This window comes from Myotis nattereri (assembly GCF_964212035.1).
Source record: "Myotis nattereri genome assembly, chromosome: 10".
Lineage (NCBI taxonomy): Eukaryota > Metazoa > Chordata > Mammalia > Chiroptera > Vespertilionidae > Myotis > Myotis nattereri.
Genome location: NC_138085.1, coordinates 27,452,183 through 27,479,780, shown reverse-complemented (window position 1 = coordinate 27,479,780; position 27,598 = coordinate 27,452,183). Strand labels below are relative to the sequence as shown.

At 47.4% G+C, this 27,598-nt stretch overlaps 2 protein-coding genes across 2 annotated transcripts in view; one reads left to right on the top strand and one right to left on the bottom strand.

Annotated features, from left to right (window-relative positions):
* On the bottom strand, positions 1–27,339 carry TTL (tubulin tyrosine ligase). The gene is made up of 7 exons (XM_081100806.1): positions 27,072–27,339; positions 24,480–24,558; positions 17,746–17,978; positions 15,133–15,268; positions 13,725–13,994; positions 5,377–5,520; positions 1–3,358 (listed from the first exon to the last, which is right to left on the bottom strand). Exons 1-7 carry the CDS (start codon positions 27,226–27,228, stop codon positions 3,244–3,246), a joined length of 1,134 nt encoding a protein of 377 aa, XP_080956932.1. The 5' UTR covers positions 27,229–27,339; the 3' UTR covers positions 1–3,243.
* The window catches only part of LOC308526407 (uncharacterized protein), a gene marked incomplete at its 5' end in the record, with an annotated part of 39,167 nt that continues 38,795 nt past the window's right edge, over positions 27,227–27,598 (top strand). The window contains one exon of the mRNA XM_081101526.1: positions 27,227–27,528. Within this exon, the coding sequence (XP_080957652.1) occupies positions 27,227–27,528 (302 nt within the window). The remainder of the gene's footprint in view (positions 27,529–27,598) is intronic.

Genomic DNA, 27,598 nt, shown 5'->3' with positions numbered 1-27,598 from the left:
GTTATTACTTCACTTTAATGCTCCAGGCATTTTAAACATTCATCACATCACCTTGTTTCAGAAGTCATTTCCTCTTAGGTACAGAGTCCGTGTATCACTGACTTTTCTTCACGGCTCCCACATGCTGTGGGGCCACTCAGGGGCCTTGTCTTCTCCAGTAGAGCCCCCGCCCCCACCCCCCCACATGCACCGCAGCCTGACAACCTCAACAGTTAAACACACTGTAGCTTCACTCCCCTGTGGGTGCTGCGGATCCCGTACCTTCCCAGCACTACCGCTCACTCCAAGCCCGTGAGAAACATCCAAGGCGCTGGGGAACAGCGTGTCCGCGGCAAGTGTGCCCGCACCTGCTCCACTGCACCACACAGACACCGAGGCACTCGAATGTTCTGGGTAAAACTGAGCTCTAAACACCACAGGAGTTACTTGTGAGGAAAGGGGCTTTTCTCTCAATAATTAATGGCCTTAATGCCTATTCAGCAGATTTATAGATTCCTGTCTGTTTACATTCGCTGCCAAGTCTTCACAGACTGTTTCAGTAGATGAAGGCATGTTTGACAAGAAGCAAAGAGAGAACGGCTTAGACGGCACTTGTCGCATGAACACACATGTCAACACCTGGTCATTCTTCCAAAAGGAACTTTTAAAAGCCCTGGGCCCTACGGGATTCCTCTCAGGTAATAAGAATGTGTTTTCCCTTCCTTCTCCAGCAGCGTGGTGCGCACTGCTGCCCGAGGTTCTGATTCAGTCGCCGGGGTGGGGAGAGGGGCACAGTGTGGTTCCGGCACACAGCCAGCACTAGGAGTCTTGGTACGGAAGGCTCCCGAGTCTTCCTAATCTCACTTGTCCTCACTAAAGCCTGTGAGGTAGTCCCGGCTCTGGCAACAATCTCTTCTGTGAGACAAGAAACTAAGGCACAGAGAGGTCACGGCTCATCCAACACTGAGCAGCCAATGGCAGGGCCAAGACTGGAACCGACATCGCCAATGAATAGCGCCTCCCTCCCCAGCAACTAGTGACGCGGACAGGGACACGCACAGGAAGACTGACTGGGCAGCGAGGCAGGACCACCTGTGCCAGGACAGCGTGGAGGGGATGCGACGGTTCCGAGCCAACCACCCCCTGATCAGAAGTAAAGATAAATAGACATGTATTTGAAAACACGTGAGGAATGAGGTATCATTTTCTTTTTAGAGCCTCACTTCCCTCATACATGTGCTACTGAACCAGGTTTCTGAGAAAATCCATCGAGAGCCACAGACTTCTTAACATCTGCATTCTTAGCTCCGGCGCTGTAGCCGCTGGAAAGCTCTCAAATATTCCTGTAACTTAGGTCCAAAAGGTCATTACACATCCGTGTTCCCGTGGGACAGCCCCACAAGTCTTCCACGCTTTCCCCATTACGAGCTCGCAGAAGCCAGCACCCCACACTCTCTAAGTGGGTGCACCTGGCCACGCTCTAAGTCCCCAACCCCAACCCAGCAGCCACGCCAGGGGCCTCCAGGAGCGACTTTAACCACTGACAGTTTCACTGTGCTCTGCATGCAAACTTCACGATCTGTCCTCTGAGCGAGCAACCACGGCATTATAGTTCCAATTCCCCATGCAAGCCCACCCAGCCGGGTCTTTCTCCTCTCCCCCCAGCATCACACCTTCACATCCTCTGCCCACATGTAAGCTCCCACATCTCATCCAATTTTAGGAACAGTTGCTTTTTCTTCTCTTTTTAACAATGTCTTCCCAACCTAGCCGGTTTGGCTCAGTGGATAGAGCATCGGCCTGCGAACTGAAGGGACCCGGTTTGATTCTGGTCAAGGGCACATGCCTGGGTTGTGGGCTCGATCCCCAGTGGGGGATGTGCAGGAGGCAGCCGATCAACGATTCTCTTTCATCACTGATGTTTTTCTCTCTCCCTCTCCCTTCCTCTCTGAAATAAGAAGTATTTTTACAAAGTCTTCCTGACTGCAGAACTGCTTTTTTTGTGTGCAAGGAGGACGAGTAACGGAGTACACATACACACGAAGGCAGCACACAACACGTTCCGAGGAGCAGGGGCCTTGCCCATGGGTCTACTGGGATCCTGGCGCTCTAAGAAGGGCCCCTTCACTCAGCTCAGCAAACACACATGGCATCTTGTTCTTCCCACTGCTAGTAACATGGCCTCCTGAAAAGCCTGCAGAATGCTCCCCGATCCAGCCAGGGAAAACCACACCACCCCTAACAGGACACAACTGTTGACCTACAGGACGCTGTGTGAAGCTCTAAAACCTCATCTTTCTCATTTTGGGAGATGCTCCCATTCAGGCAGACAGACACTCACTGAGAGCCTCTCCCCGAGGCAGAGCCTCCTCCTGGAACACCATCCCCTCCAGCTCCCACAGCAGGTGCTGGGAGAGAAGGAGATGGTGGGAGCTCCCTGTGTCAGGGGCAGGGCCACCTGGGGGAGGGGAATTCTACCTTCTCCTGACCCCCAGGAACTTTGCAAAAGTGCATGAATTCTGGTTCAAACGAAGATAACAGACCCATCATATTTCAAGGACACCCAACTACGAAGCAAAGCAAGGCATTGTCTTTTTTCTCTCATGCTTTTTGATGCCTGCAGGCTTGTGGCAAACTTGCTGCTCGGTTTCTAAAACATGCAGAGAGCAGACTGACAGCAGCGTTTGCTGTATTGGTGCCCAGCCCACACCCACCCCGACCGGAGACTGACCCAGCGCCTTCAGGTACGGGATGAGGACAACGCCCTGCCCTTCCAGGCAGCGCACAGCAGGGAACCGAGGGCCGCTGTCTCACAGGCAGAGTGTCACGGGGGACGAGCAGGGACACAGGGCGACCTCCCAAACGCTCTAGCATCAGTCCCCGCGGGACAGAGGTTGCAGCTGGGCACCGAGCTAAGGCACGAGGGCTGCAGCAGATGGAGAGCACGCACAGGTCCAGTGGCCCCGGGAGGAGAGGCGCTGCTTTCAAGGACGGCCTTAGCATAGAAATCTGCTGCTTTCAAGGACGACAACCGAATCCCCGTGTTTTCCCCTTAGAAGAACGTCTTGCTCTCCCCTCGGGGAAATTCGTTGCAGTTTTCAAGTCTGGGTAGCAGTGCAGAGAGCTCCACCCGGAGCCCCTTGGGGGCACCTTCGCTCTCGCACTCCCTCCTCCATCACAGCCTTGCGAGCTGCCTCTTTCTCACTGTGGCTTCGTGTGGAGCCATGGGGCGTCTCTCCTGGAGCAGGACCCGCACGTCTCCGGTCACAGCCTGATGAACGCGGCCGGCTGGCTCTGCTGCTGCTCGGCATCGGGGGGCGGGAAGACGCTGGATATGGCTATGTCCACGATGCCCTGGCACAGTTCTGCATAGAGCTTCCTGAAACGTGTTCAAAAGTATGTTACTGAGGAAGTTCACCAACGTGCAAGCGAGAAACCAAAATTTTTCTCACCAGGATCTGCCCTGGAAATTCCACCCCCTGACCACAGTGATACAGCTGGCCTCCGCCGTCCACACAAACACGGCGGGAGGCGCCGTGGGAAGACGACGCGTCTGGAAGGCCTCGCAGGTGCACGGACAGAGAATCCCACGCTGACGTGAGCCGCAGGGAAGACGGCAATTCCAGTAGCGTGCAGGGCCCTCCTGCTGCCTGTGCGGGGGACACGGAGGGCAGGCCTCCCCACGCAAAGCACCCACTCCTTGCGGTTGAGGGGACGTTAGGAAAGACTCCCCATGAGTGTCAGCTGAGCTGAGGCCAGGGGAATGAGTGAGGTCAGAGGATGGGTACAGGGTAGAAAAGAGGATGGAGGAGGGCAAAGACAGGGACAAAGACAACGGAGGAGGGAGAGAGAGAGAGAGAGTGAGCTGGGTGGGGAGGAGAGGGCAGCGCAATGAAAGGAGAAGCAGGGAGGAGAGAGAGCCAGGGGTTCGGGGAGGTGGATCAGTGCAGGTTGGTGCTGCAGACAAGGCACTGGCCCGGCCACATCGGCCCAGAGGCCACGTCCGGGCTCTGGACTTAATCCAGACAATGGAAGCACCAAAGCAGAAAAGCTGAGGAGGAAAACTTCAGAATAGCGATGAGGCCCCCACCCCTGCCTACTCCCTAGGATGTCTGCCCGCCTCATGGGGCCGCTCATGGGGCTGACTATCCCTCAGGACTGGCTCTAACGCGGGGTAAAACCAGAAACGTGTGGTCCCGAGAGAAACTCACTTCTGATTATGCTCCGGGCCACCCGGCCTAGGAAAACACAGGCCTTTATCGTCCTGCTTCCCGATTCCCACCAGGAGAAATCCTCACCATCCGGTTCCCCCTCCCAGGCAATGGCGTCCCTGCCGCCACCCTCCCCGTCGCAGGGCCTTCTCCCCGCACCCCATTCCTTCTCACTGCCCTGAGGTTCTATGTCGCAAACCACGCAGCCGCCCGCCTCTAAGGAACAGTGACAGGAGGCGTGTGAGGCCTGATGGTTGTTACTAAAATGGGGGCTTGGCCCATCCCCTGCCCCTGGCCTCTCAGGGTCCCTCGTGGCTTCCAGGCCGCCTTACTGTAAGCCCCACCCCCAGTCCAGAAGTCCTCCCCTCTCAGAGTCATGCACCTAAACCACAGAACCTATTGATTGTCGATTGCGGACGTGTAACAATATGATTCCCACAGTAATCACTCGGGCAGTGTCTGCCCGTCTCTCTCCTGCAGCGGACCGCCCTGAGCACACTCATCTCTGCGGGACTTCCCGCTGACCCTTCGGAAGATCTGTTTCTCCAGGATGTGGACATGGAGGAGAAGATGACCGTGGATCTCGGAAAGACAGAGCCTTTAAGGATCGAGTCCCAACGACTCTCCCTCACATGTGCAGCGTCCCCTCCATCATTCCTCACGGCACAACATGATGCCACCTGCAGCCTCTTCCCCCAAAGGAATGGGAGCTTACCCGCGCCCCCCTCCCGCAGGTTCCGCCCACTGCGCTCCGCCCAGAGCCTGGCAATGAGCAAGGCTCCGCTGGTGCCTGGTGCGTGCCCCTTTCTGAAAGCGCTCCCTCCTCCTGGGCACACGCCACACCTCAGTCCCAGCTCCAGGGCATTTCCCTGCCCGAGGAGCCCGACCTTCTTGGTCGTGTCACCGTCTCCGCTCCAGGACCCTGCCCGCTCACCTCCTCCCGCAGTCTCTAGCCGTGTTTGAAACTCTCCCAGCAGCGACCACCCGCCTGAGCAGTCGAACCGCTCCACACACATGGGGAAACGGGAGAGGAAACGCCTCTGCAAAGCCCCTGCCAGCTTGGACCCCGGGGCCTCCTGTCCTGCCTCTTCCTCCCTGACAGCGGCCCAGGGCCACGGAGCGCACGGCCTTGCTGAGACAGGCCTCCCAGCCTCCACCTGCTACAGCCCCGCGGTGTGAGGCTTACTGAGCACAAGCAGGGGCGCCGTTGACCTCGATGAGCCAGACCTTCAGCTCCTCGTCCACCATGAAGTCGAAGCCAAACAGCTGGAAGCTCTGGTAAGGGAGGTGCCGGGTGCTGATGGCGGGCTCCACGCTCAGGAGGCAGCTCCTGTGGGCAGAGGGAGAGCTGGCTGAGAGGGGGCGAGGGCGAAGGGGCCGGAGATGGGCCAGAGGACTGCCCATGAAAGGTGCTGCCATAAATCGGCTTTGGCGTCCTCTCTCCTTTAAAGTTGTTGCCGACAGATTATTCAAGACAATGATATTTACCCAGCAACTTGTGAGAAGACCTGTAACCACGCATGTCTTTACAAATACAGGCTGCTTTCCCAGCTCCGAGCTGTCACCCGGCCCCGGAAAGGCGGGTCCCTCCCACAGGACAGCGGCTGCCACATGTTGTTTATAATAAATAAAACACTTTCATGTACGTTTTCCATAGAAGGGAAGTGGACCAATGGTCAACCAGTGAGGGGAGAATTGGCACAAAGACTATTGGCCTGGTTCATTTCTTTTGCTTGTCCCAGTCCTGTGGCCAAACTGTTACTCATTAAAAGACTGAAGAGCTACATATATTGAAACTAAATGTTGAAACAGAATAGTTACTAGCATCAACTACTGTTTCCCAAAATTGGAAAAACAGAAACATGGAATATGCACTAAAAACATAAACATTTGAAAAAAATATAAAGGTTAAAAGTGAATCTCAGAAACATAGTGAATAAGTAAGTGAGGTCAGAGGTCAGGCTGCCGAGGCCAGAATTTTGGACAATGTTTTAACCTCTTGGAGCCAAGCTTTGATTTCTATAAAGTAGGAGGTAAAATAATACCTACTCCTGGTGCTGAGATGGTCCAATGAGGTAATTACATAAGGAGCTTACGAATAATAAGCCACTGTCTTCTAATACAGCCATCCCAGAATACGTAGGCCTTTTCTGCTTTATGAAGATCTTCTCTGATTTTCCCCTAACCGAAAGTTGCGGCAAATCCCTATCTATAATAATAAAAGCATAATATGCTAATTAGACTGGACAGCCAAATGACCTTCCAGATGTCCTTCCAGACGACCTTCCAGATGAAGCCGGGGCTGCGAGGGCCGAGCCCTTTGCAGAATTTCGTGCATTGGGCCTCCAGTCTTAGTAATAAAATATGTTATAATGACTCTAAGATGACCACAGATAGCTGTCCTTATACTCAACCGTACAGTTAGAAGGGAAACTATGGAGGCTTCCCTGGGACAAAAGCCATAATTGACAAGATAATGACCATGAATATTCCAAGATTCAAGAAGCACTATGAATGTGTATAAAAAAGTGTGTACAAAGAAAACTATACACTATACACATCTCATAGTAAAATTTATAAAATAAACAAAAATTAACCTTAAAAACAGATTTAAAAATCATTTAAAGCAATACTAAGATTTCAACTGACATCTCAGCAGAAAAAATGGAAGCCAGAGATAATGGTGCCACCTTAAAGTTCCAAAAAAATGTTAACTGCTGACCTAGAAATCTGTTTCCAGAGCAAATGTCCTTTAAAAATGAAGACAAAATAAATATGCTAATAAAAATGAGGGAGAGGAACCAAGATGGCGGCATAGGTTAACGCCGGAGTTTGCTGCCTTGAACAACTACTTCAAAAGTGAAACTAAAAGACGGAAGGGACATCACCCAGAACCACAGGAACGCTGGCTGAGTGGAAGTCCTACAACTAGGAGGAAAGAGAAACGCATACAGACACTCAGAGGAGGCGCAGTGCTGAAGTCAAATTCTGAGGTGCGGAGTGCGCGGAGCGGGCTGGCGGCGGAGGGCGCGGTTGGCGTTTTCAATCGGGAGGGAGTCGCAGACTCTGAGCTCCAGATACGGGCGAGTCTTTAGGGACCCTAACTCAAACGGGAGAAGCGGGACTGTCTGGCTTCGGTCAGAGCGAGTGCAGCTTTCTCTCCGAGCTTTGCAGCCATTGCTGGGACTCAGAGAGGCAGAGCCCCTGGGGACAGGACTGAGAGCCGCCATAACTGCTCTCTCCGGCCCACCCTGTTGATCCTGTGCGACCGCCCCGCCCAAGCCCTGCACAGAGTCATTTGCCAGATAGCCTCAGGCAAAGGCTAGATTAGCACCTCCCTAGAGGACAGAAGTTCTCTCACTGCTGACACAGCTGATTCTCATAGCCACTTGGCCTGGAGGTCAAACCCTCCCTGGAATTAGCTACAACAATCAAGATTTAACTATAAGACTGTGAACAAAGACCACTAGGGGGTGCACCAAGGAAGCATAACAAAATGCGGAGACAAAGAAACAGGACAAAATTGTCAATGGAAGATCTAGAGTTCAGAACCACACTTTTAAGGTCTCTCAATAACTGTTTAGAAGCCGCCAATAAACTTAATGAGATCTACAAGAAAACTAATGAGACCCTCGATGCTATATTGGGGAACCAACTAGAAATTAAGCATACACGGACTGAAATAATGAATATTATACAGACTCCCGACAGCAGACCAGAGGAGCGCAAGAATCAAGTCAATAATTTGAAATGCGAGGAAGCAAAAAACACCCAACCGGAAAAGCAAAATGAAAAAAGAATCCAAAAATGCGAGGATAGTGTAAGGAGCCTCTGGGACAACTTCAAGCGTACCAACATCAGAATTATAGGGGTGCCAGAAGATGAGAGAGAGCAAGATATTGAAAACCTATTTGAAGAAATAATGACAGAAAACTTCCCCCACCTGGTGAAAGAAATGGACTTACAGGTCCAAGAAGCGCGGAGAACCCCAAACACAAGGAATCCAAAGAGGACCACACCAAGACACATCATAATTAAAATGCCAAGAGCAAAAGATAAAGAGAGAATCTTAAAAGCAGCAAGAGAAAGAAACTCAGTTACCTACAAGGGAGTACCCTTGTTTCTGCTGATTTCTCAACAGAAACTTTGCAGGCCAGAAGGGAGTGGCAAGAAATATTCAAAGTGATGAATACCAAGAACCTACAACCAAGATTACTTTATCCAGCAAAGCTATCATTCAGAATTGAAGGTCAGATAAAGAGCTTCACAGATAAGGAAAAGCTAAAGGAGTTCATCACCACCAAACCAGGATTATATGAAATGCTGAAAGGTATCCTTTAAGAAGAGGAAGAAGAAGAAAAAGGTAAAGATACAAATTATGAACAACAAATATGCATCTATCAACAAGTGAATCTAAGAATCAAGTGAATAAATAATCTGATGTACAGAATGAACTGGTGATTATAATAGAATCAGGGACATAGAAAGGGAATGGACTGACTATTCTTGGGGGGCAAAGGGGTGTGGGAGATGCGGGAAGAGACTGGACAAAAATCGTGCACCTATGGATGAGGACAGTGGGTGGGGAGTGAGGGCGGAGGGTGGGGCGGGAACTGGGAGGAGAGGAGTTATGTGGGGGAAAAAGAGGAACAAATGTAATAATCTGAACAATAAAGATTTAATTAAAAAAAATAAAAAAATAAAAAAAATAAAAATGAGTCTAAAAATAAAAATGAGTCTAAAATACATGGAGCATTAACGACCATCCATGTACCCATATCCGTACTTTCAGGCCTCCTCCTTGGGTCCCTCCTGCTTTTTCTCCAGAGAAAATCACTACTTTGAATTTTTTGCTTCTCTCTTTATTTTTACCACATATGTACCTTCCTCTAAATAATGTATTTACTAAACTTTGCTTGTTTTTCAGTTTATATGAATAGAATCAATCTGTATGCATCTTGTATACAGCTATTATTTTTTTATTTTTGTGATTGACATTATGTTTGTGTAATTCCAGTGAAAACACCCTTCAGGAATAAGAGAAATAAAGACTTTTTCAGATGATGGAAAATTAAGAGTACTTATTACCAGCAGAACGGCTCTAAAAGAAATGACAATGTCTGAAGGGAAACGATACCAGAGAGAAATCTGGAACCTCGGGACTAAAGGAAAAGAGAAAAAAAAAAGCAAATATATGGGTAAATAAAAATGTTTTTTCTTATTTTATACTTAAATGTGTTTCTTATAGACATTATTCAGTTTGGCCTTATATTTTTTAAAAACCAAACTTGACTATCTACATAACAAAATGTATATAATGGTTAATACCAAAAATTATAACATTATGTGGTAGAGATTTCAATGTATGTGGATGTAATACAAATGGCAACTATAACACAGAAAGGGAGAGTCAAGTAAAGTAGAATGTTATGTCTGGATTTTATGTGAAGTGGTGAATTATTAATTCTAAGAAGACTGAAACATGAGATACATATATTTTTTAATCCCTAGAATCACCACTAAAATATAGACAGACAGATAGTGCCAAATATTCAACAGGAAAATTAAAATAGAACTCTAAAAATATTCAAATAATTCTAAAGAGATCAGGAAATGGAGACATGAAAGCAAATAAAAACAAAGAAAGAGGGAACGAATCGACCAAATAATAAAATGGTAGACATAAATCCAACCAAGCCAATCATTGCATTAAATTTAAACGGTGTAAACACACCAATTAAAAGACAGATTATTATATTGGATTCAAAACAAAATAAAAAACAAAAAACCCAACTCTATGTTGTCTACCAGAGTCCAGTTGAATAGAATAGAAGTAAAAGAATGGAAAGAAAATACCACTAATCAAAAGAAAGCTGGAGTGACTGTATTAACAAAAAATCAACTTTAAAATAAGAAATATTACAGAAATAATGACAGATACTACACAATAATAAAGTAATCAATTTTCCCAAAAGAGACAACAATTCTCAATGTATATGCACCTCATAATAGATCTTCAACTCATAACTATATAAAACAAAAACTGGTAAAACTAAAAAGAGACATAGAAAAATCCAAACACTTGGAGACTTCGATTTTTTTCTCTCTCAACAATAAACAGTGGAACAGGAAAACGGCAAGGATATAAAAGACGTGAACAGCACTAGCAACTACCTTCACTGAAGTCGCATTAATAGAACAAGCCTAAGCAGAGCGAGTACATGTTATTCTTAGTGCACACGGAACATTCACAAAGATGGACCATATTCTAGGACACGAAACTAACACATTTTAAAGACACAAACCATACAAACTATTCTCTGATGACAATGGGATTATAGTAGAAATCAGTAACAGAAAGATATCTGGAAAGATCCCCTTATATTTGGAAAGTAAGCCAAAGTTTCTAATAACACATGAGTCAAATATGAAGTCACAAGAGAAACTAGAAATTATTTTAATGGAATGAAAAAAAACACACAACATAGCAAAATATGAGGTATGGCTAATGAGTACTTCGAGGGAAACTGATAGCATTAAATGCTTATATTTTAATTTTTATTATTTTTAATAAAGCATATCTTTATTGATTTCAGAGAGGAAAGAAGAGAGATAGAAAGATCAATGATAAGAGAGAATCATTGATTGGCTTTCTCCTGCATGCCTACTACTGGGGATCAAGCATGCCACCTGGGCATGTGCCTTGACTAGAATTGAACCTGGGACCCTTCTGTCCGAAGGCCGACACTCAATCCGCTGAGTGGATATAACTAAAAAGATACCAGCTAGGGCAAATGCTTATATTTTTAAAAAATGAAGTCTCTCAAATAAATGGTCTAACCTTTCACAAAGAAACTAGAAAAAAATTAAATACCTCCCAAAAGCAGAAGGAAATAATAAATAGCACAAATCAAAGAAAACAAAACCAAAAACAATAGAGATACTTAGTCAAGCAAAAAACTGACTTTTTGAGAAGATTAATAAAACTGATAAGCCTTTAGCCAATCCAATGAATCCAAGAATTATAGAGATAAGATATAAACTACCAATATAAGGAATGAAAGCAGTGACATCATTAGAGATCCCACAAATATTAAAAGAATAATAAAGAAATATTACTGAAGATGGCAGCATAGGTAAACACCAGAAATTGCTGCCTCTCAAACCACTTCAAAAATACAACTAAAAGACAAAACAGACATCATCCAGAACCACAGGAAGGCTGGCTGAGTGGAAATTCTACAACTAGAAGGAAAGAGAAAAGCACACTGAGACTCAGAGGAGGTGCGGAAGTAAAGTGCAGAGGTACAGAGGCGCACGCGGAAAGGGCTGGCAACTGAGGACGCAGCTGTCTTTTTCAATTGGGAGGGAGTCTCAAGCTCCCGACTGCTCTGAATTCCAGTTCCGGGCGAGTCTCTGGGGACCCAGACTCATATGGGAGAAACTGGACTGTCTGGCATCGGTTGGAACTCGAGGGCGGCTTTCTCTCAGAGGTGCTTGCAGCAATTACCGGGACACTGAGAAGCGGGGCCTCTTAGGGCAGGATTGAGGAGCAACCATAGCTGCTTGCTCCGTCCTGTTGATCCCCTGAGACCCCGTCCCACCCAAACTGTGCACAGAGGCTTTTGCATATGAAAGGCCTGGCCCTTTGCAATCTGAAAATTACCTAACAAACTGCAGCTGGGTCAGAGAGACCCAGAACATCCAAAAGAAGGACCAAGGCCCCACAGCAGCTTGCACTGCTTGACAGCTGGGTTCCTGCTGGGTAGCCTCAGGCAGAGGCTAAATTAGCACCTTCTTAGAGATCCAAGAGCCAGTGTACCCAGTGGTCAGAGTGGGACCATCCAGATTACAACTCCTCAGATCCATAAGGGACACACTCAGGGCACAGACTCAGTGAGCACGAAAGCCCCACTGAAGCAAGTCTTGCCCGTAAGGGTGTCTCCAGCACAGAAGTAGTCCCACTGTAGACACAGCTGATTCTCACAGCCAATTGGCCTGAAGGTCAATTCCTCCCAGTGATAACTACAACAATCAAGGCTTAACTACAACAAGACTGTGCACAAAGCCCACAAAGGGGTGAACCAAGAGTGTCCACCTCAGGTAATTGGGGAGGCTGAGCCACTGGGCCCTATAGGACACCTAGCACACAAAGCCACTCTACCAACACAGGGAAACATAAAAAATGCGGAGACAAAGAAACAGGTCAGAAATGACAGAAATGGAGGAAAGCAAATGACTGGATATAGAGTTCAAAACCAAACTTTTAAGGTTTTTCAAGAATTTTCTAGAAACCACCGATAAACTTATTCAGACCCTCAAGAAATCTAGTAAGACCCTTGAGGTTATGAAAAAGGACCAACTAGAAATTAAGCATACACTGATTGAAATAAAGAATATTATATAGAGTTCCAACAGCAGACTAGAGGATCGCAAGTATCAAGTCAAAGATTTGAAATATGAAGAAGCAAAAAACACCCAACCGGAAAAGCAAAAAGAAAAAAGAATCCAAAAATATGAAGATAGTGTAAGGAGCCTCTGGGACAACTTCAAGCATACCAACATCCGAATTATAGGGGTGCCAGAAGAAGAGAGAGACCAAGATATTGAAAACCTATTTGAAGAAATAATGACAGAAAACTTCCCCTACCTGGTGAAAGAAATAGACTTACAAGTCCAGGAAGCGCAGAGAACCCCAAACAAAAGGAATCCAAAGAGAACCACACCAAGACACATCATAATTAAAATGCCAAGGGCAAAAAACAAAGAGAGAATCTTAAAAGCAGCAAGAGAAAGAAACTCAGTTACCTACAAGGGAGTACCCATACGACTGTCAGCTGATTTCTCAACAGAAACTTTGCAGGCCAGAAGGGAGTGGCAAGAAATATTCAAAGTGATGAATACCAAGAACCTACAACCAAGATTACTTTATCCAGCAAAGCTATCATTCAGAATTGAAGGTCAGATAAAGAGCTTCACAGATAAGGAAAAGCTAAAGGAGTTCATCACCACCAAACCAGGATTATATGAAATGCTGAAAGGTATCCTTTAAGAAGAGGAAGAAGAAGAAAAAGGTAAAGATACAAATTATGAACAACAAATACACATCTATCAACAAGTGAATCTAAAAATCAAGTGAATAAAATATCTGATGAACAGAATAAACTGGTGAATATAACAGAATCAGGGGCATAGAAAGGGAGTGGACTGACTATTCTTCGGGGGGAAAGGGGTGTGGGGGATGCGGGAAGAGACTGGACAAAAATCGTGCACCTATGGATGAGGACAGTGGAGGGGGGGGTGGTTAATGGCAGAGGGTGGGGTGGGAACCGGGTGGAGGGGAGCTATGGGGAGGGAAAAGGAGGAAAACTGTAATAATCTGAACAATAAAGATTTAATTAAAAAAAAAAAGAAATATTACCCAAAAATTTTTGTCTTCAAATTAGACAACTTAAATGGAATAATTCCTTGAAAGGCACAAACTCCCAAAGCTTCTCCAAGACACATATAACTAAAAAGATACAATTATGTTACCTTATGATATGTTTGATTTGTACTAAGATAGCATTCTCCAGGGTAATGTTCAAAGCACTGCTCAGGTACTGATTGAACTCTTCAAAGAACATTTCATTCCCTTCTTCATACTTCCCATAGTTCTTTGAATATTCCTTTTGAATGCAGTGATTGGTCAAGTGGCAGGTTTTGTCTTGAAAATTATCAACATGATACGGTTCTGACGCAGTCCGCAGCACGCCCTCTCGATAGAGGTAGATATTGTACTGGTGATCCACCAAGACCCAGCTTCTGCAAGTCAACAAAAACAGTTACTCACGTCCTCCAAAGTTCCTTCACATCAGGTGTCTCTATCATCCCCTGGTTTTCTTGGCGGGAAGTAGAGGAAGAAGGTAGGTTCTAAATTATGCAGGCAGGCCACAACAAGTAGCTGAGACAGTGGACTAGCATTGTAATGACCAAACCAAACATGTCACCACCAATGACAAGGGGACTCTGATCCATTCGAGAGCCAGCATTTTAAAGAGATCTGATGGGCTTACTTCAAAGGTTAATCTATGAAACCTCCATTTGCCATGTTTGGTAATTTTAAATAATTTTAAGAGGAAGATTGTCATCCTAAAGCTGACCTGACATAAAGGCAGCTGAGGCCAAATCCTTTCTGAAGAGCCAACAGCCAGGCCACAAGCAGGCTGGGCTGAGAGGGTCATGCAGGTGTAGAAAGCCCCTCACCTCTTCTTGCCAGGCTCTTTGCTCAGAAAATAAAGTCCACAAACCTGAGATGTGTTCATGAAATCCTCAAAAAGTAGGACATAAATAAGGTCAGGACATATTATTTGTCTGGGGGTCACATGATCTGTTGTGTCTGAATTACATGTTCCGTGTACCTCTCTCCCATTGTAAGGCCCATTTATGTATGTATGTATGCATGTATGTATGTATGTATTATTTTTTAATCCTCACCTGGGGACATGTTTATTGATTTTAGAGAGAGGAAGGGAGAGAGAGAAAAAGAGAAACATCAATGTGAGAGGGAAACATCAATTGGTACCCCAACCAGGGACAGAACCTGCAACCTAGGCATGTGCCCTGACCGGGAATCGAACCCTCAACCTTTCAGTGTAAGGGAGGACGCTCCAACCAACTGAGCCATACCAGGCGCAAGGTCCATATGTTTATGCCCTTCCCTTTGGATCCACAAGTCATTTTCATTAAAAAAAAAAAAAAAGTAAACGAACAAACAAAAAACCCCCATAATCTTAGTAACATATTTTAGAAAGAAAAATATTGAAGGAAAAATAGAGAATTAGATACAGAAGCTCAGTTCCCTTCGGCTGTGCTCAGTGTTGGTAACGTATTAAACACAGTCAAACACTTCCTCACATTGCACCTCGCCCTCCTCCCTCACATCACTGCATGGACGCGTTACCTAATGTCGAACTTGCGATGCCCCGGCTCCAGCAGCAGAGGGCGCTCGAGGTATTTCTGGATCACGTGCACCTGGCCCTGGTTGTCTATGAAATCCAGAAGTTCGGCAGCGTCCAAGGAGATGAGGATGCCTTCACCTGACCAGTAAAATTAAAACGAAAATTAGTGCAGTCCGTCCCAAGAGGAACCGCTCCCTGCAAAGCCCGGGAGGAAACGCTGACAGCAGTAAAACACAGACAGGAGGCTCTGGTCGGCCTACTCACTCTCCTTTCTCCACCCTTCCCTGGTCCAATCTCTCACACTCTCCCCTCCGCCCACCAAAGCTCCAGGGCCATTCAATTTTTCCTCCATATAGGGTTGTAAACACTGTCTTGGCCAGCTGCGACCATGAAGTTTCATTTCTAAAGACACTGTAAAGGTCTAGGCGCCCTAAATAAACGCCGCTCTCCTGTGGATCACGGCCTGCTGTGATAAAGGCGCTGTGACCACATCTAACACCCTATCTTATGGAAACACCAGGAAGGTTAGGGCATAGATACAAAAGTGCAAGTGGATCCCCTGCAGTTTGGTAACAGAAAAATACTGGCTACATTCAAAGTGTCCATCAACATTACATAAATGATACAATATCCTTTTTAACAGCCTCCCTGATATAATTTACCTGCCATAAAACCCACCCTTTTACAGAGTACAATTCAATGGTTTTTAGTATATTCCAGTAATTATCATTACAACCTTATTTTAGAACATTTTCATCACCTCCTGAAAACTCTACATCCATCAGCAGTCCTCCATTCCTTCCTCGCCCCAGCCCCTGATAAACACTAACCTACTATAGATTTGCCTGTTCTAGATGCTTCATATAAATGGAATCATCCAGTATGGAGCCTTTTTTTGTGTCTGGCTTTTTAAAATTGAGCATCATGTTTTATTTTTTAATATATATTTTATTGATTTCAGAGAGGAAGGGAGAGGGAAAGGGAGACAGAAACATCAACAATGAGAGAGAATCATTGATCGGCTGCCTCCTGCATGCCCCCCTCCCCCATTGGAGATTGAGCCCACAACCCAGGCAGAGCATCATGTTTTTAAGGTTCATCCATGTGGTAGCATGTGGCAGTGTTTCATTCCTCTCTATGACAGAATAACATTCCATTGTATGGATATATCACATTTTGCTCATTCATTCACCAGTCGATGGATATCTGAGTTGTTTCTACTGTTGTTTGGCCCTTACGAATAATGCTGCTAGGAAAATCTGCAAAGAAGTTTTGTGTGGACATATATTTTCAATTCTTTGGGGAATATACCTAGGAGTGGAATAATATAGTAATTTTATGTTTAACTTTTTAGAAACTACCAAACTGCTTTTCAAAATTGATGTACCATTTTACATTCCCCCAATATATGAGAGTTCCAATTTTTTCACATTTTTACCAACACTTGCTGTCATCTGTCTTCATAATTATAGCCAGTTTAGTGGGTGTGAAGTGGTATCTCATTGTGGTTTGATTTTCATTTTCTTAATGCTTAATAATGTCGAGCATGTTTTCATGTACTTACTCTTATCTGTATGTCTTCTTTGGAGAAATTTCTATTTAGATTCTTTGCTCACTTCTTAATTGGGTTATTTGTCTTTTTATTATTGCGCTATATGAGTTCTTTTTTTTTAAATATATTTTATTGATTTTTTACAGAGAGGAAGGGAGAGAGATAGAGAGTCAGAAACATCGATGAGAGAGAAACATCGATCAGCTGCCCCCTGCACATCCCCCACTGGGGATATGCCCGCAACCCAGGCACATGCCCCCGACCGGAATCAAACCCGGGACCCTTCAGTCCGCAGGCCAACGCTCCATCCACTGAGCCAAACCGGTTTCGGCTATATGAGTTCTTTATACATTCTGGATGCAGACGCCTCATAAGAGACATGATTTGCAAGTATCTTTGTCCATTCTAAACAGTTTCATTATTGCATGGACCCCGCAATTTTCTCTTCTAGAACCACAACTGCTTCCCTCCCCATAGCACCCTCCAGACAACCACTAATCTGGTCTCCATTTCTACAGCTTTGTCATTCCAGAAATGTTATATAAATAGAATCATACACTATGCGACCTTTGGGAATCGGTGTTGCTTTTTTCACACAGCATCATTCCCTGCAGATTCAACAAGTTGCTGATTTCAGCAATAGATCATTCCCTTCTATTGCCGAGTAGTATCCTGTGAGGTCGATTCACCAGAGTTTGCTTAATCCTTCACCTGCTGAAGGAATCTGAGTTGCTTCCAGTTGGGGCTATTATGAATAAAGCTTCTGTGAACCATCACATACAGGGTTTACGTGGCCATGTTTTCTTTTCTCTGGGACAAATGCCCAAGAGCGTGCAAGTGGATCCGGAGCTCACAGGAAAGGACCTAGCTGCAGAGTACCTGTGTGGAGATGGACATGCAGAAGTCTCCAGCACATAGATTAACATTTAAGGAAATGTAACTAACTGTGCTATCTACCCTCAGGGTTCAGATGAGAAGAGTCACTCATCCAAATACATCGTGAACGTCTAGCGTACGGCTGCACAGAGCCCTGGGAACCTAAGGGACGGCAATGCCAACTCACCTTTGGCACCGGAGGATGACTTTGCAATCCAAACATTGCCCTCTCCGTCTTCCTTCTTTTTGTGATAAGAAGCCAGGAAGAATTCCCTTTCGTCCGTCCTCGAGCTAGGGATCGGTGGGTGGATTCCGTTCGGCGCAGGCGCAGCCGGGGTCTTGAGATTAGTGGGGTAGATCACATACGACTCGGGGAACCATGTGCAGGACTCGGCCAGCTCTGGGCTCGTCTTGATGAGCCTGGCAGACGACAGAGGGTCAGTCATCGGTCACTCTTCAGAAAAGCCAGTGCTACCTCCAGAGCTCGTCAAGGAGGCAGCGTGTAACCAGGGCCTGGGACCTGGTCTCCTTGTCCCAGTCGTTGCTCTTCCCTCCCTGGACCAATCTGTAATGCCCTACAGATTGCACACAGCTATCCATGCAACCTTAAAGGGATGTGTCAGCTGGGTCAAAAAGGGACCCAATGTCCAGAACCTCGGCTCTTTTTAAAATGTATCTCCAGCCCTAGCTAGTTGGGCTCAATGAGTAGAGCATTGGCCTGTGGATTGAAAGGGTCCCGGGTTCAATTCCGGTCAAGGGCACATGCTGGGGTTGTGGGCTCGATCCCCAGTGCGGGACGTGCAGGAGGCAACCAATCAATGATTCTCTCTCATCATTGATGTTTCTATCTCTCTCCCCTCTCCCTCCCTCTCTGAAATATATATATCTTTTCATAGTAAAACCCTAATATGTAAACCAATATAGTAAAACCCTAATATGCAAATCAACTGAACGGCAGAACAACCAGCAGAACGACCAGTCGCTATGACGTGTACTGACCACCAGGGGGCAGACGCTCAACGCAGGAGCTGCCCCCTGGTGGTCAGTGTGCTCCCACAGGGGAGCACCACTCAGCCAGAAGCCAGGCTCACAGCTGGTGAGCGCAGCAGCCATGGCGGGAGCCTCTCCTGCCTCTGCTGCAGGTGGGCAGTAACGAGCAAGGGGTCCTGGACTGCGAGAGCCCCGGACTAAAAGAAGGATGTCTGACTGCTGGCTTAGGCAGGGGGAATCGGGCCTAAGCCGGCAGGAGGACATCCCCCAAGGGGTCCCAGATTGCGAGAGGGCACAGGCCAGGCTGAGGGACCACCCCCCACCCCGGTGCACAAATTTCATACACCAGGCCTCTAGAGTGTGTGTGTGTGTGTGTGTGTGTGTGTGTGTGTGTATCATCTCCAAGGAAACTTAACTTGAAATAATCCTGAGCCAACACGTTCCTGGCTTCAAGACAGACTAAAGGAGGAATCTTTCTAAAGGGACACTGGACGCCGGTGGTCATAACTAAATGTACCTCCTGCCCCCAAATAACATGACGCAACAGAAGGTAAAGTCAGGCTCTGGGCGAGGCCCTTAATAAGCAGCAGGGCTTGCGAAGGGCTTCCCACCACATCTACTCTCCAGTCGGTCCCTTGGGGAGGCACCAGCATCCCAGTTCATAGATCAGACACTGGGCCACACAAAAGTGAGTACATTTCCCAGCATCACTCAGGTCGTAAGACACAGGCACAATGCAAGTCCCTAACTCCCAAGTCCTAACTCTGCCTGGCCCACCCTCCCCCGGGTCAGAGCCAGCCAAGAGCCAATCACGGGCCTTCCCTAAGCTGGGCTCATCTTCTGCAGAACTGCGAAAATTAAGCTTCTGTTAAATTCACCCGCAAAACCCAGTCTGTGCGCAAATGGCAGAAATAATGAAAGAACATTTAAAACTGAGATTTAAAATAAAGTTATTTTAAAGTTGAAGACAACAGGATTTGAGTTACTTAAACTTAAAGGGACAAATGCATTTCTAACTCACTGAAAGTTCAACTCTCTCTGCACTGTCCAATAGGGTGGCCACTAGCCACATGTGGCTTCTGAACCCTAGAAATGTGGCCAGGGTGACACATTTCAAGTGCTCAGAGGAACCGAATTTTACATTTAGCTTAGTTTTTAACTTAAAACCTAAAGCCTTGCAAAACGTTTGTCCATTAAGCACAACTTCATTGTTTGGGCAGGAGGACATTTCCCTTTAACCACTGCAGGGCCTGACGTGCTGTGTCGCGGCGCGCACTGCCAGGCGCACTGCTGCATCACCATAAACACACCACTGTTCCACTCGGGGACAATGGGCTGACTCGGTCCATGTGGGCTCTTTCCAGGCGATAATGAGACACTGCGATGTGTTTATTATGCAGACAGCATGAGTTACAGGGACAGCTAGATAAATCATAATTGGCAACTAAAGTAAAATTTGTCTAGTTAAAAAAATAAATACGGACAATTTTAAAATTTAAAATAAAGGTAAACTTCAGATGCAACAGAACTGAACAGAGACACAGAAGCTAGAACTACAACCAGAACAGTAAGGGCGGGGGAGGGGGGACAGGGGGGGGAGGGGAGGGGGCGGGGGGAGGGAGGGGCGGGGAAGAAAGCAGTTGCAGAAGGTATGACACAAATTTTACAACGAATGACAAACAATGGCAATTTGTTGTGGCAGAGTGTACATGAGACATTTTTAGCAAATACATAATGAAGTTGATCTTCCTCTCAACAGTCAAAAAGAATCAATGAAATTAGTGGCTGAAATTCAAATTAAATATTCAACAAAACAATGGAAACAAATGTTTAATAGGATCTGTGCTTGTAGCTTCGGTCAGCTATAAAATGACTTGGATTCTACACAAAAAAGAAAAGCACTTTAGATAAAAATGTGGTAATAGAAATTATTTTGAGGAAATAAGAATAAAAAACATATTTTACAGAAAGTGAACAATTTTTAGTCAAGCCAGTTAAGTAACTGCCTACAGAGTATAAAACAGTTTTAACAATAACGATTGATTCAAAACTTGAAAATTAAAAAAAAAATTTTTTAAATAAGTGGTGTGACATAAAAGACTGCCTAATTAACACTTTGGGTCTGTTCCCTCAAAGGATTTACAAATATATGAGAAAACATTGTCAAATTGAAGCCTAAAAATATCAAGCTTGCCATGTGGCTCATTTTTCATCACTTACATCTGTCAAAGGCGAGTTCCACCTACAAGCAAAAAACCCGTGTCTGTCACGACAGACATGCTCCAGCTGGGTTGAGTTAAAATTTGGATTTCCTGGGATTTTAAGACTGATATTTCCCGTATTACTGCATCCTACTGTCTGATACATGTTGGAAACATCTGCACTCAGTTTCCGAAGCCCACTCCCTTTAAGGTACCACGGATACAACGCCGACACTGTTTCAGTGTGTGCTTGCCAACGCTACCATGACTCACCAGTAGAGACCTGTCGCACGAAACAGAAGGCGGTGTTTAATGATGCTGTGTTCTCTGCCAAGGATAGTCAGAGGAAAGAGTTTTGTAACGTTAAAACACTAAATAAAAGGAAGTTCTTGAAATAAAAGGAATGCTTGCTAAATCACTTTTTTAAAAATATATTTTTATTGATTTCAGAGAGGAAGGGGGGAGAGAGAGAGAAACATCAGTGGTGAGAGAGAATCATTGATTGGTTGCCTCCTGCACGCCCCCTACTGGGGGTCAAGCCTGCAACTCAGGCATGTGCCCTTGACTGGAATCGAACCCAGGACCCTTCAGTCTGCAAGCCGATGCTCTCTCCACTGAGCCAAACCGACTAGGGCTAAATCATTTTAATGATTATATTTTCAATATTTCATTATTTCACCCAATAACCAAAAGATTAAAAATGGCAGTGTGATTCTCACACTGCTATAAACAAGCTAATTTTAAAGTTCAAAAGAAGGGAAAAGAAAACTTTATTTATGACCCAGCCAAATAAGTATGAGTATTTATGTTGGGACTTTAGAATACAAGTCAAAAATAATGGTTTTACATATTTTTATACCATGACTTCATATGCAGAAGATTTTTAATTGTAACAGACAGCAAAGTAGCTGCAAAACTAAGGGAAATTTTGAAAAACATTTGGTTGAAGTTAATACATTTAGAGTTCTTTTCAATTTATCCAGTACTCTTTTGAATTTGATAGTACACTACTGAGTTAACACAAGAGTTGGTGGATTTATTTAACTTGGACATAGGTTTGAAAATATACCTTTGTTTTAAACCCAAGTTAGTTCTTCTAATAAGATGACCCTGTTTTGTCATTGTGCATGCATATTAAAGGAAAATGTTTACTTGGTATCTGATTCAGTTATTGAAAAATTTTTACATAGGTGGAGCAAATTGGGTCCATAAATCTTTTTTTAAGCATAAATTTTTATGAAATCTAAATACAGAACAAGGGGTTTGCAATAAAAATTTAGTGCCTGAATTAAGATGTGCTGGGAATGTAAAATACACACTAGATTTTGAAGACTCGGTATAAAAACAAAATCTGAAATACATCACTCATTTTTTTCTATTAATTACATATCAGAATGAAATTTTGGATTCTTTAATTAAATAAAATATATGATTAAGATAAATTGCACCTGTGTCTTTGTACTAGTTTTAACGTGGCTACTAGGAAATTTGAAGTCACACGTGGCTAGCATTCTATTGGGGTTGGACAGCGCTGGCCCACAGGGTCACCTTCATTTCCTGTAGAAAACCAAGACCAGTTTCTGCAGGAAGTTCTTTGCATTTGTCCCATTTCCTCATAAACCCATTTGGAAAGAAATCATGCCTGGAGGCTTAGTTACATCTCCAGGGGAGAAATGCTCACAAGAGGGAAAGAGAGTCCGAAACCTGAGCCAGAAGAAAAGCCCCTCAGGGCTCTGAGTCTATGGCCTTGGGCCGCGATGAATTTCTGACACTCCCTGTCGTGATGCAGGAAGGTGCCTGCAGTCCAGGGCCCAGGGCAGGATCCTAGTGGAAACCCTCCGGGGGCTGCCCTGTGGCACTGCCCCTGGTCCTCTGGGTACAGGCTGGCATCATCCTGGCTCAGCTGCGACGGCCCTGCACAATCCAGCTGTCCTCTGTGAGCTTCGATCCAGGATGCCTTTTTTTTTTTTTTAAACTCTCCGAGCCCTTTCAAGCCCTTTCAAAATCATGGGAAAGAGACAAAATGATAAAGGGAACCATCACCTCCTGGAATGACTACAGTCCCGAGAGAATAAAGGACACTTGTGGAGATGAGGGCAACCCCAGTCTGCATAAGTCAAGATGTCACAGACTATGTCACATGCCACCAGGGGCAAAGAGCAGGTGTGATCACCATCAGCCCCCTTTTACAGATGGGGCGCTGGGAGTCAGCCTGGCGCTGTCCAAGGTCCCAGAGAACAGACACCTACTCACACCTGGTCGTGCGTTCCTGTACTTCTCACTCCACCTCAGTATAGTTGCTGAATATGCAAATACCCAGAATAGTTTCCTACAGCATCCTCTGTTCTCACTCATAAAAGCAAAATTCTACCTTTATCTTTATAGGAAAAAATTATAGTAGAAAAAATACTAAATAAACATTTTATATTAATTTCTAAAGGGATAATCTGGACAATCATGTCTCACTTCTAGTTCTAGTTAAAGAATCTTTTCCATCTAATATGTAATAAATGTGTAATCAGAAGACTTCAGCTCTAGCCAGTTTGGCTCAGTGGATAGAGCGTCAGCCTGTGGGCTGAAGGGTTTTGGGTTTGATTCCGATCAAAGGCTCATGCCTGGGTTGCAGGCTCAATTCCCAGTAGAGGGCATGCAGGAGGTAGCCAATCAATGATTCTCTCTCATCATTGATGTTTCTCTCTCTCTCTCTCTCCCTCTCCCTTCCTCTCTGAAATCAATAAAAAAAATATTTAAAAAAAAGAAGAAGACTTCAGAAAGCGTGTCTCCCTTAGGAGTAGCCAACAAATCAGGAAGACTCTTCACTGAGAGAAGTGGATACTAAGTCACTGGGGCCAGTGAGTCTGAACAAAAAGGGGACACATTCCTATGAAGACTGCACCTTTATTTTTTAAAAAATATATTTTTATTTATTTTGAGGCAGGCATTATTCAAAGCTTTTACATACATTAACTCAATCCAGACAAAAACCCCAGGCAGTTCCTATTATTGTCCCTAATTTACAGAGAAGGAAACTGAGGCACAGAGCCAAATGCTCCCTATAAACCCCTGTGCCCCACACTTTACACACATCACCTTTATCCACCCTCACAACCGCCTAGGAGGGACATAGTGGGACTTAGAGGGATAAGGACATTTGCCTCAGCTAATCAGAGGGGAAGCTGGGATCACAAGATCAGCAGATAATATCGCTTCCTCTGCCTTAAGATACTGTTCTTATGACACCTGCCAAACCCAACTTCGCTGAGAGGGGCGGTGCAGCAGATGCAGGTATGCCCTCCAGGTGTCCTTCCTAAGGGGACCCTGGCTCCCGTGAGAGCGGCTGCCAAGGTCGTGTGCATGCCCCTTCTCCAGGGACAGGCTGTGCCCAGAAATGCCCCACTTCTCCCCACAGCCAATGGCTGACCGATGCTGGAGTACAAAATACATCCCAATCCATCACTTACACCATAAACCCACCCCAGGATCTGCTTTTGGGAGCCTCACCTCAGAGACAAACAGACAGACAGACAGACAGGCTCTGTCAAGTGCTAGATGGCAGAATTCTGGGTTGCAATCCAAGTAGCTTAGAGGAAGCTCCAGAACGGGTATGTGTTGGCTTTTTAAATACAAGTATTTTGCCCTTTAAAAATAACCCCACATTTCTTCCTTAAGTGCTTTGTGATGAAAGCGAACATTTACGTAAAAAAAAATCAAGGTTTTAAGGAACACTTACTTCACTAGAGAAGCTTTGCGACACAGTTTGTCCGCCCCCCGGTAGTAGTTCACCAACTGCACCAGCCCAGGCTCGTGACCTGTGGAGGAAAGGGAGGCTCAGAGGGGTCCAGGCCCGGGAGGCACCCGGCTCAGGAGCGGGAACAGCTGTGTCATGCCCAGCGTGTTCTCCCTTCCAGGACTGGGGGTTGGACAGGAACGATTCTGCTGCCCGGCACCGGCACTGCCCTGCCTCAGCATCCCACTGGCCCGCTCAGCCTCCCCGTGGGGGAGATTATATCAACATCCCAGAGCTGCCCGAGACCACTGCCGCCTGTTTGTCCTTCTATTCCCCCTCTCCCGATCCCCTCCCTGGCTTAACACACGGACTGGTAAGTTATCTGTACAGAAGGACGGCAGCGGAGTCACACTCCTGACCTCCCAGCCTTCTCCCCATAGCCATCAAGGGCGGCAGCAGAATGGACGCTCCTGCCTCCAGCGCACCTGCTTCTTCGGGCTCCTAAGAAAACCACCAGAAGGTGGTGGTGGGGGGGGGGGGGGGCGGGCAGTGGGAAGGCCACATCCACAAACTCTAAAGCCTGAGGACTCTCCTCTGTACATCACCCGACAGGGAAACACATTTTCAATAGATCTTATGGCAAGTCCCCTCCTCCCTCAATTAGAGCAGAAAGGATACAAATAAAAACAAAAGCCTTGGTTTAGTTTAAAATCCTAACCAAATGCACTGAATTTCCAGCAACAAAAACAAAAGTAAAACCGAAGAAAGGGAGTCTGAGCTGACGCTGCCAGAAGTATGAATAATTGATCTGAGAACAGTAGACAACTAAATACAGTCTGGCACGGCCTGGCTGTCACCAGCTCCCTGATCACACCTGGGCTGCCTCCCCTCTCACCCCGCGGCCCAGGCATCTTGAGCCTTTACCTGATTTTTCCTGGGGGTTTGTGTGGTGCACTTTAAGCAAAAGGAAAATATGCCTACAGTGAAGGCATAAAGCATTTTGGTTGTGGGATGCTGCTTCCTTTTCCATCAACGCCAGACGTTTCCTGCTCACCTGCCGACCTGGTGGGCCTGCTGGGTGGTTTCTGCTCCTTCTCCCTAGACCCGAGCACGACAGCAGGGCCATCGCCCGCTTCAGCCCCGGCAGAACCAGGGGTGCTTTTGACGCTAGGATCCCAGCTAAGCCCTGACAGCAGGCACCGCGGACAGGAAGGAAGTGGGGCAGGCGGGAAGTGGACGGCGCAAGGAGGAAATGAGCATTCCCGACTGTAAGCAGTTTCTTCTCCTTCCAGGGGAGGTTTACCCTGTGCAGGGGCTTCTGGGGGAGACAGTTCATCACCAGGCAAATTCCCCATATTCCAAGATTTCTGGGGGTTAGAACCAACCCTTCCCTGCATCAAAAACTTGTACAGTCATTAAAAAGTGGGGGTGGGGTGAGGGTGGGGGAAATAAAGAAGTGGCTCATGGTCCATTCCAAAGAAAGAAACTTCAGTCCAGGCTGTGCTGCCACACCCTTCATTCCCGGAGCCACAGGCTGCACAGGGTCCCATGCCTCCGGCAGCCAGCTGGTCTCTGAAGGCCCGATTCAGTCTCTGTCCCTGCAACCTCCCCATCCTGACCACACCTATTTCTAGAAACTGCTTCCTCTCATGGACACAAAATATGCTCTGCCTGGTTCCCTCCAAAGCAGAGATGGCTTGTCTTCATTCTCCAGTCTCTGCGTGGGTTTCTGGCCTATGATCTGGCCCCCACCCCACCCCCAGGGGATTTTGGCAGGGAGCGTGGCTGCTAGCGGCTGCAATTCCTGGTGATGGCGCATGGAGGAGAGGCCGTGAGGCTACACGCAGGTCAGTGGGATAGAAGCTGAAGTCCCTGCACAACTTCTGGATGACGTCATCTAAAGAGGAGGGGGGTGGTCCACGCCCCCCACCGCCTCCGCAGCGGGCAAAGTGCACCTGGTGGTGCCATGGTGCCAAGCCAGCTCCCACCGTGCGCATGAAGCAGCGCACGGGGAGAACCCGGCCGTGTAAAGCCTGCGTGCAACGCCCGCTGTGACCCACACTTGTGAGCACGCGTTCTTTGGTGAAGCTAAAGGACCGGCTGAAATCGCACCTCTCGCCCCTCCCTGGCTCCCTTCCGAAGCTCCTGCTTTGGGAGTTCAGGTCTTTCCCCAGCCCCCTGGCGGGTCATCTGAGCCCCGGGGAGCGGAATCCTTGGGGTGGTCACCGCGCACAGTGCCCCTCCCACGCCCTCAGGCCGGAGCAATTCCCAGCAGATGTCACCGGCTCCGAGGAGCTCCCGCCCCGCGCTCAGCCCGCATCAGGAGTGGGGATGAGAAGAGGGGGCGCGCGGCCCGGGATAGGGGGGCGTCTGGCGGGAGATGGGCGGGGGTCCCACCTGACGAGGGATGTGCGGGACGGGCCATTGTCAGGGGTCCGCGCGGGGACTCTCAGGAAGGATGGTGCAGACCCGCAGGGTCCGCGTCTCCTCTGCCGGGTGAGAGACGGGGGAGATCTGTGGCCTCAGCACAAAAGCGCCGGCTCCAGCGGGCCGGCCGGGGCGGGGCGGGGGCGCGGGGGGCGCGGGGACGCTCACCCAGTCTCCCGAAGGGCAGCCGGTTCCGCTCGCCCAGCATCAGATTGAACCTGGGGTTGTCCCGCCGCAGCCTCTTCCAGTGGCCGGAGGCGACCAGCAGCCGGGAGACCTCGGCGTAGACGCTGCTGTTCTCGTCGCGAACCACGAAGGTGAACATGGCGAGGCCGCCGGCGCAGGGCGCGGGGACCAGCGGCTCCGCGTGGAACCCGCCGCACCGAGCCCAGGCCCGGGTCTCCGCGTCCACGCCCGGCACCAGGGTCCCCGCCCCGCGCGCAGGCCCCGGCGCCGCAGCCTCGCCCGCCCCGCCCCGCCCGGGCGCCGAGACTCACAGCTCCGGCCACGCCCCGGCCCCGCTTCCCCGGGCCGGGCGCACAGGCCCCAGCTCCCGCGTTCCCGCCCAGCGAACAGGCCCCCGGCCCGGCGCACAGGCCCCCACACTCCGCCGCGCTCCGCCCCGGTGGGTCCCCAGCACCAGAGTCCCCGCCCCGTGACTGGTCCCGCCCCTTGCGTATCTGGGGTCCCCGCCC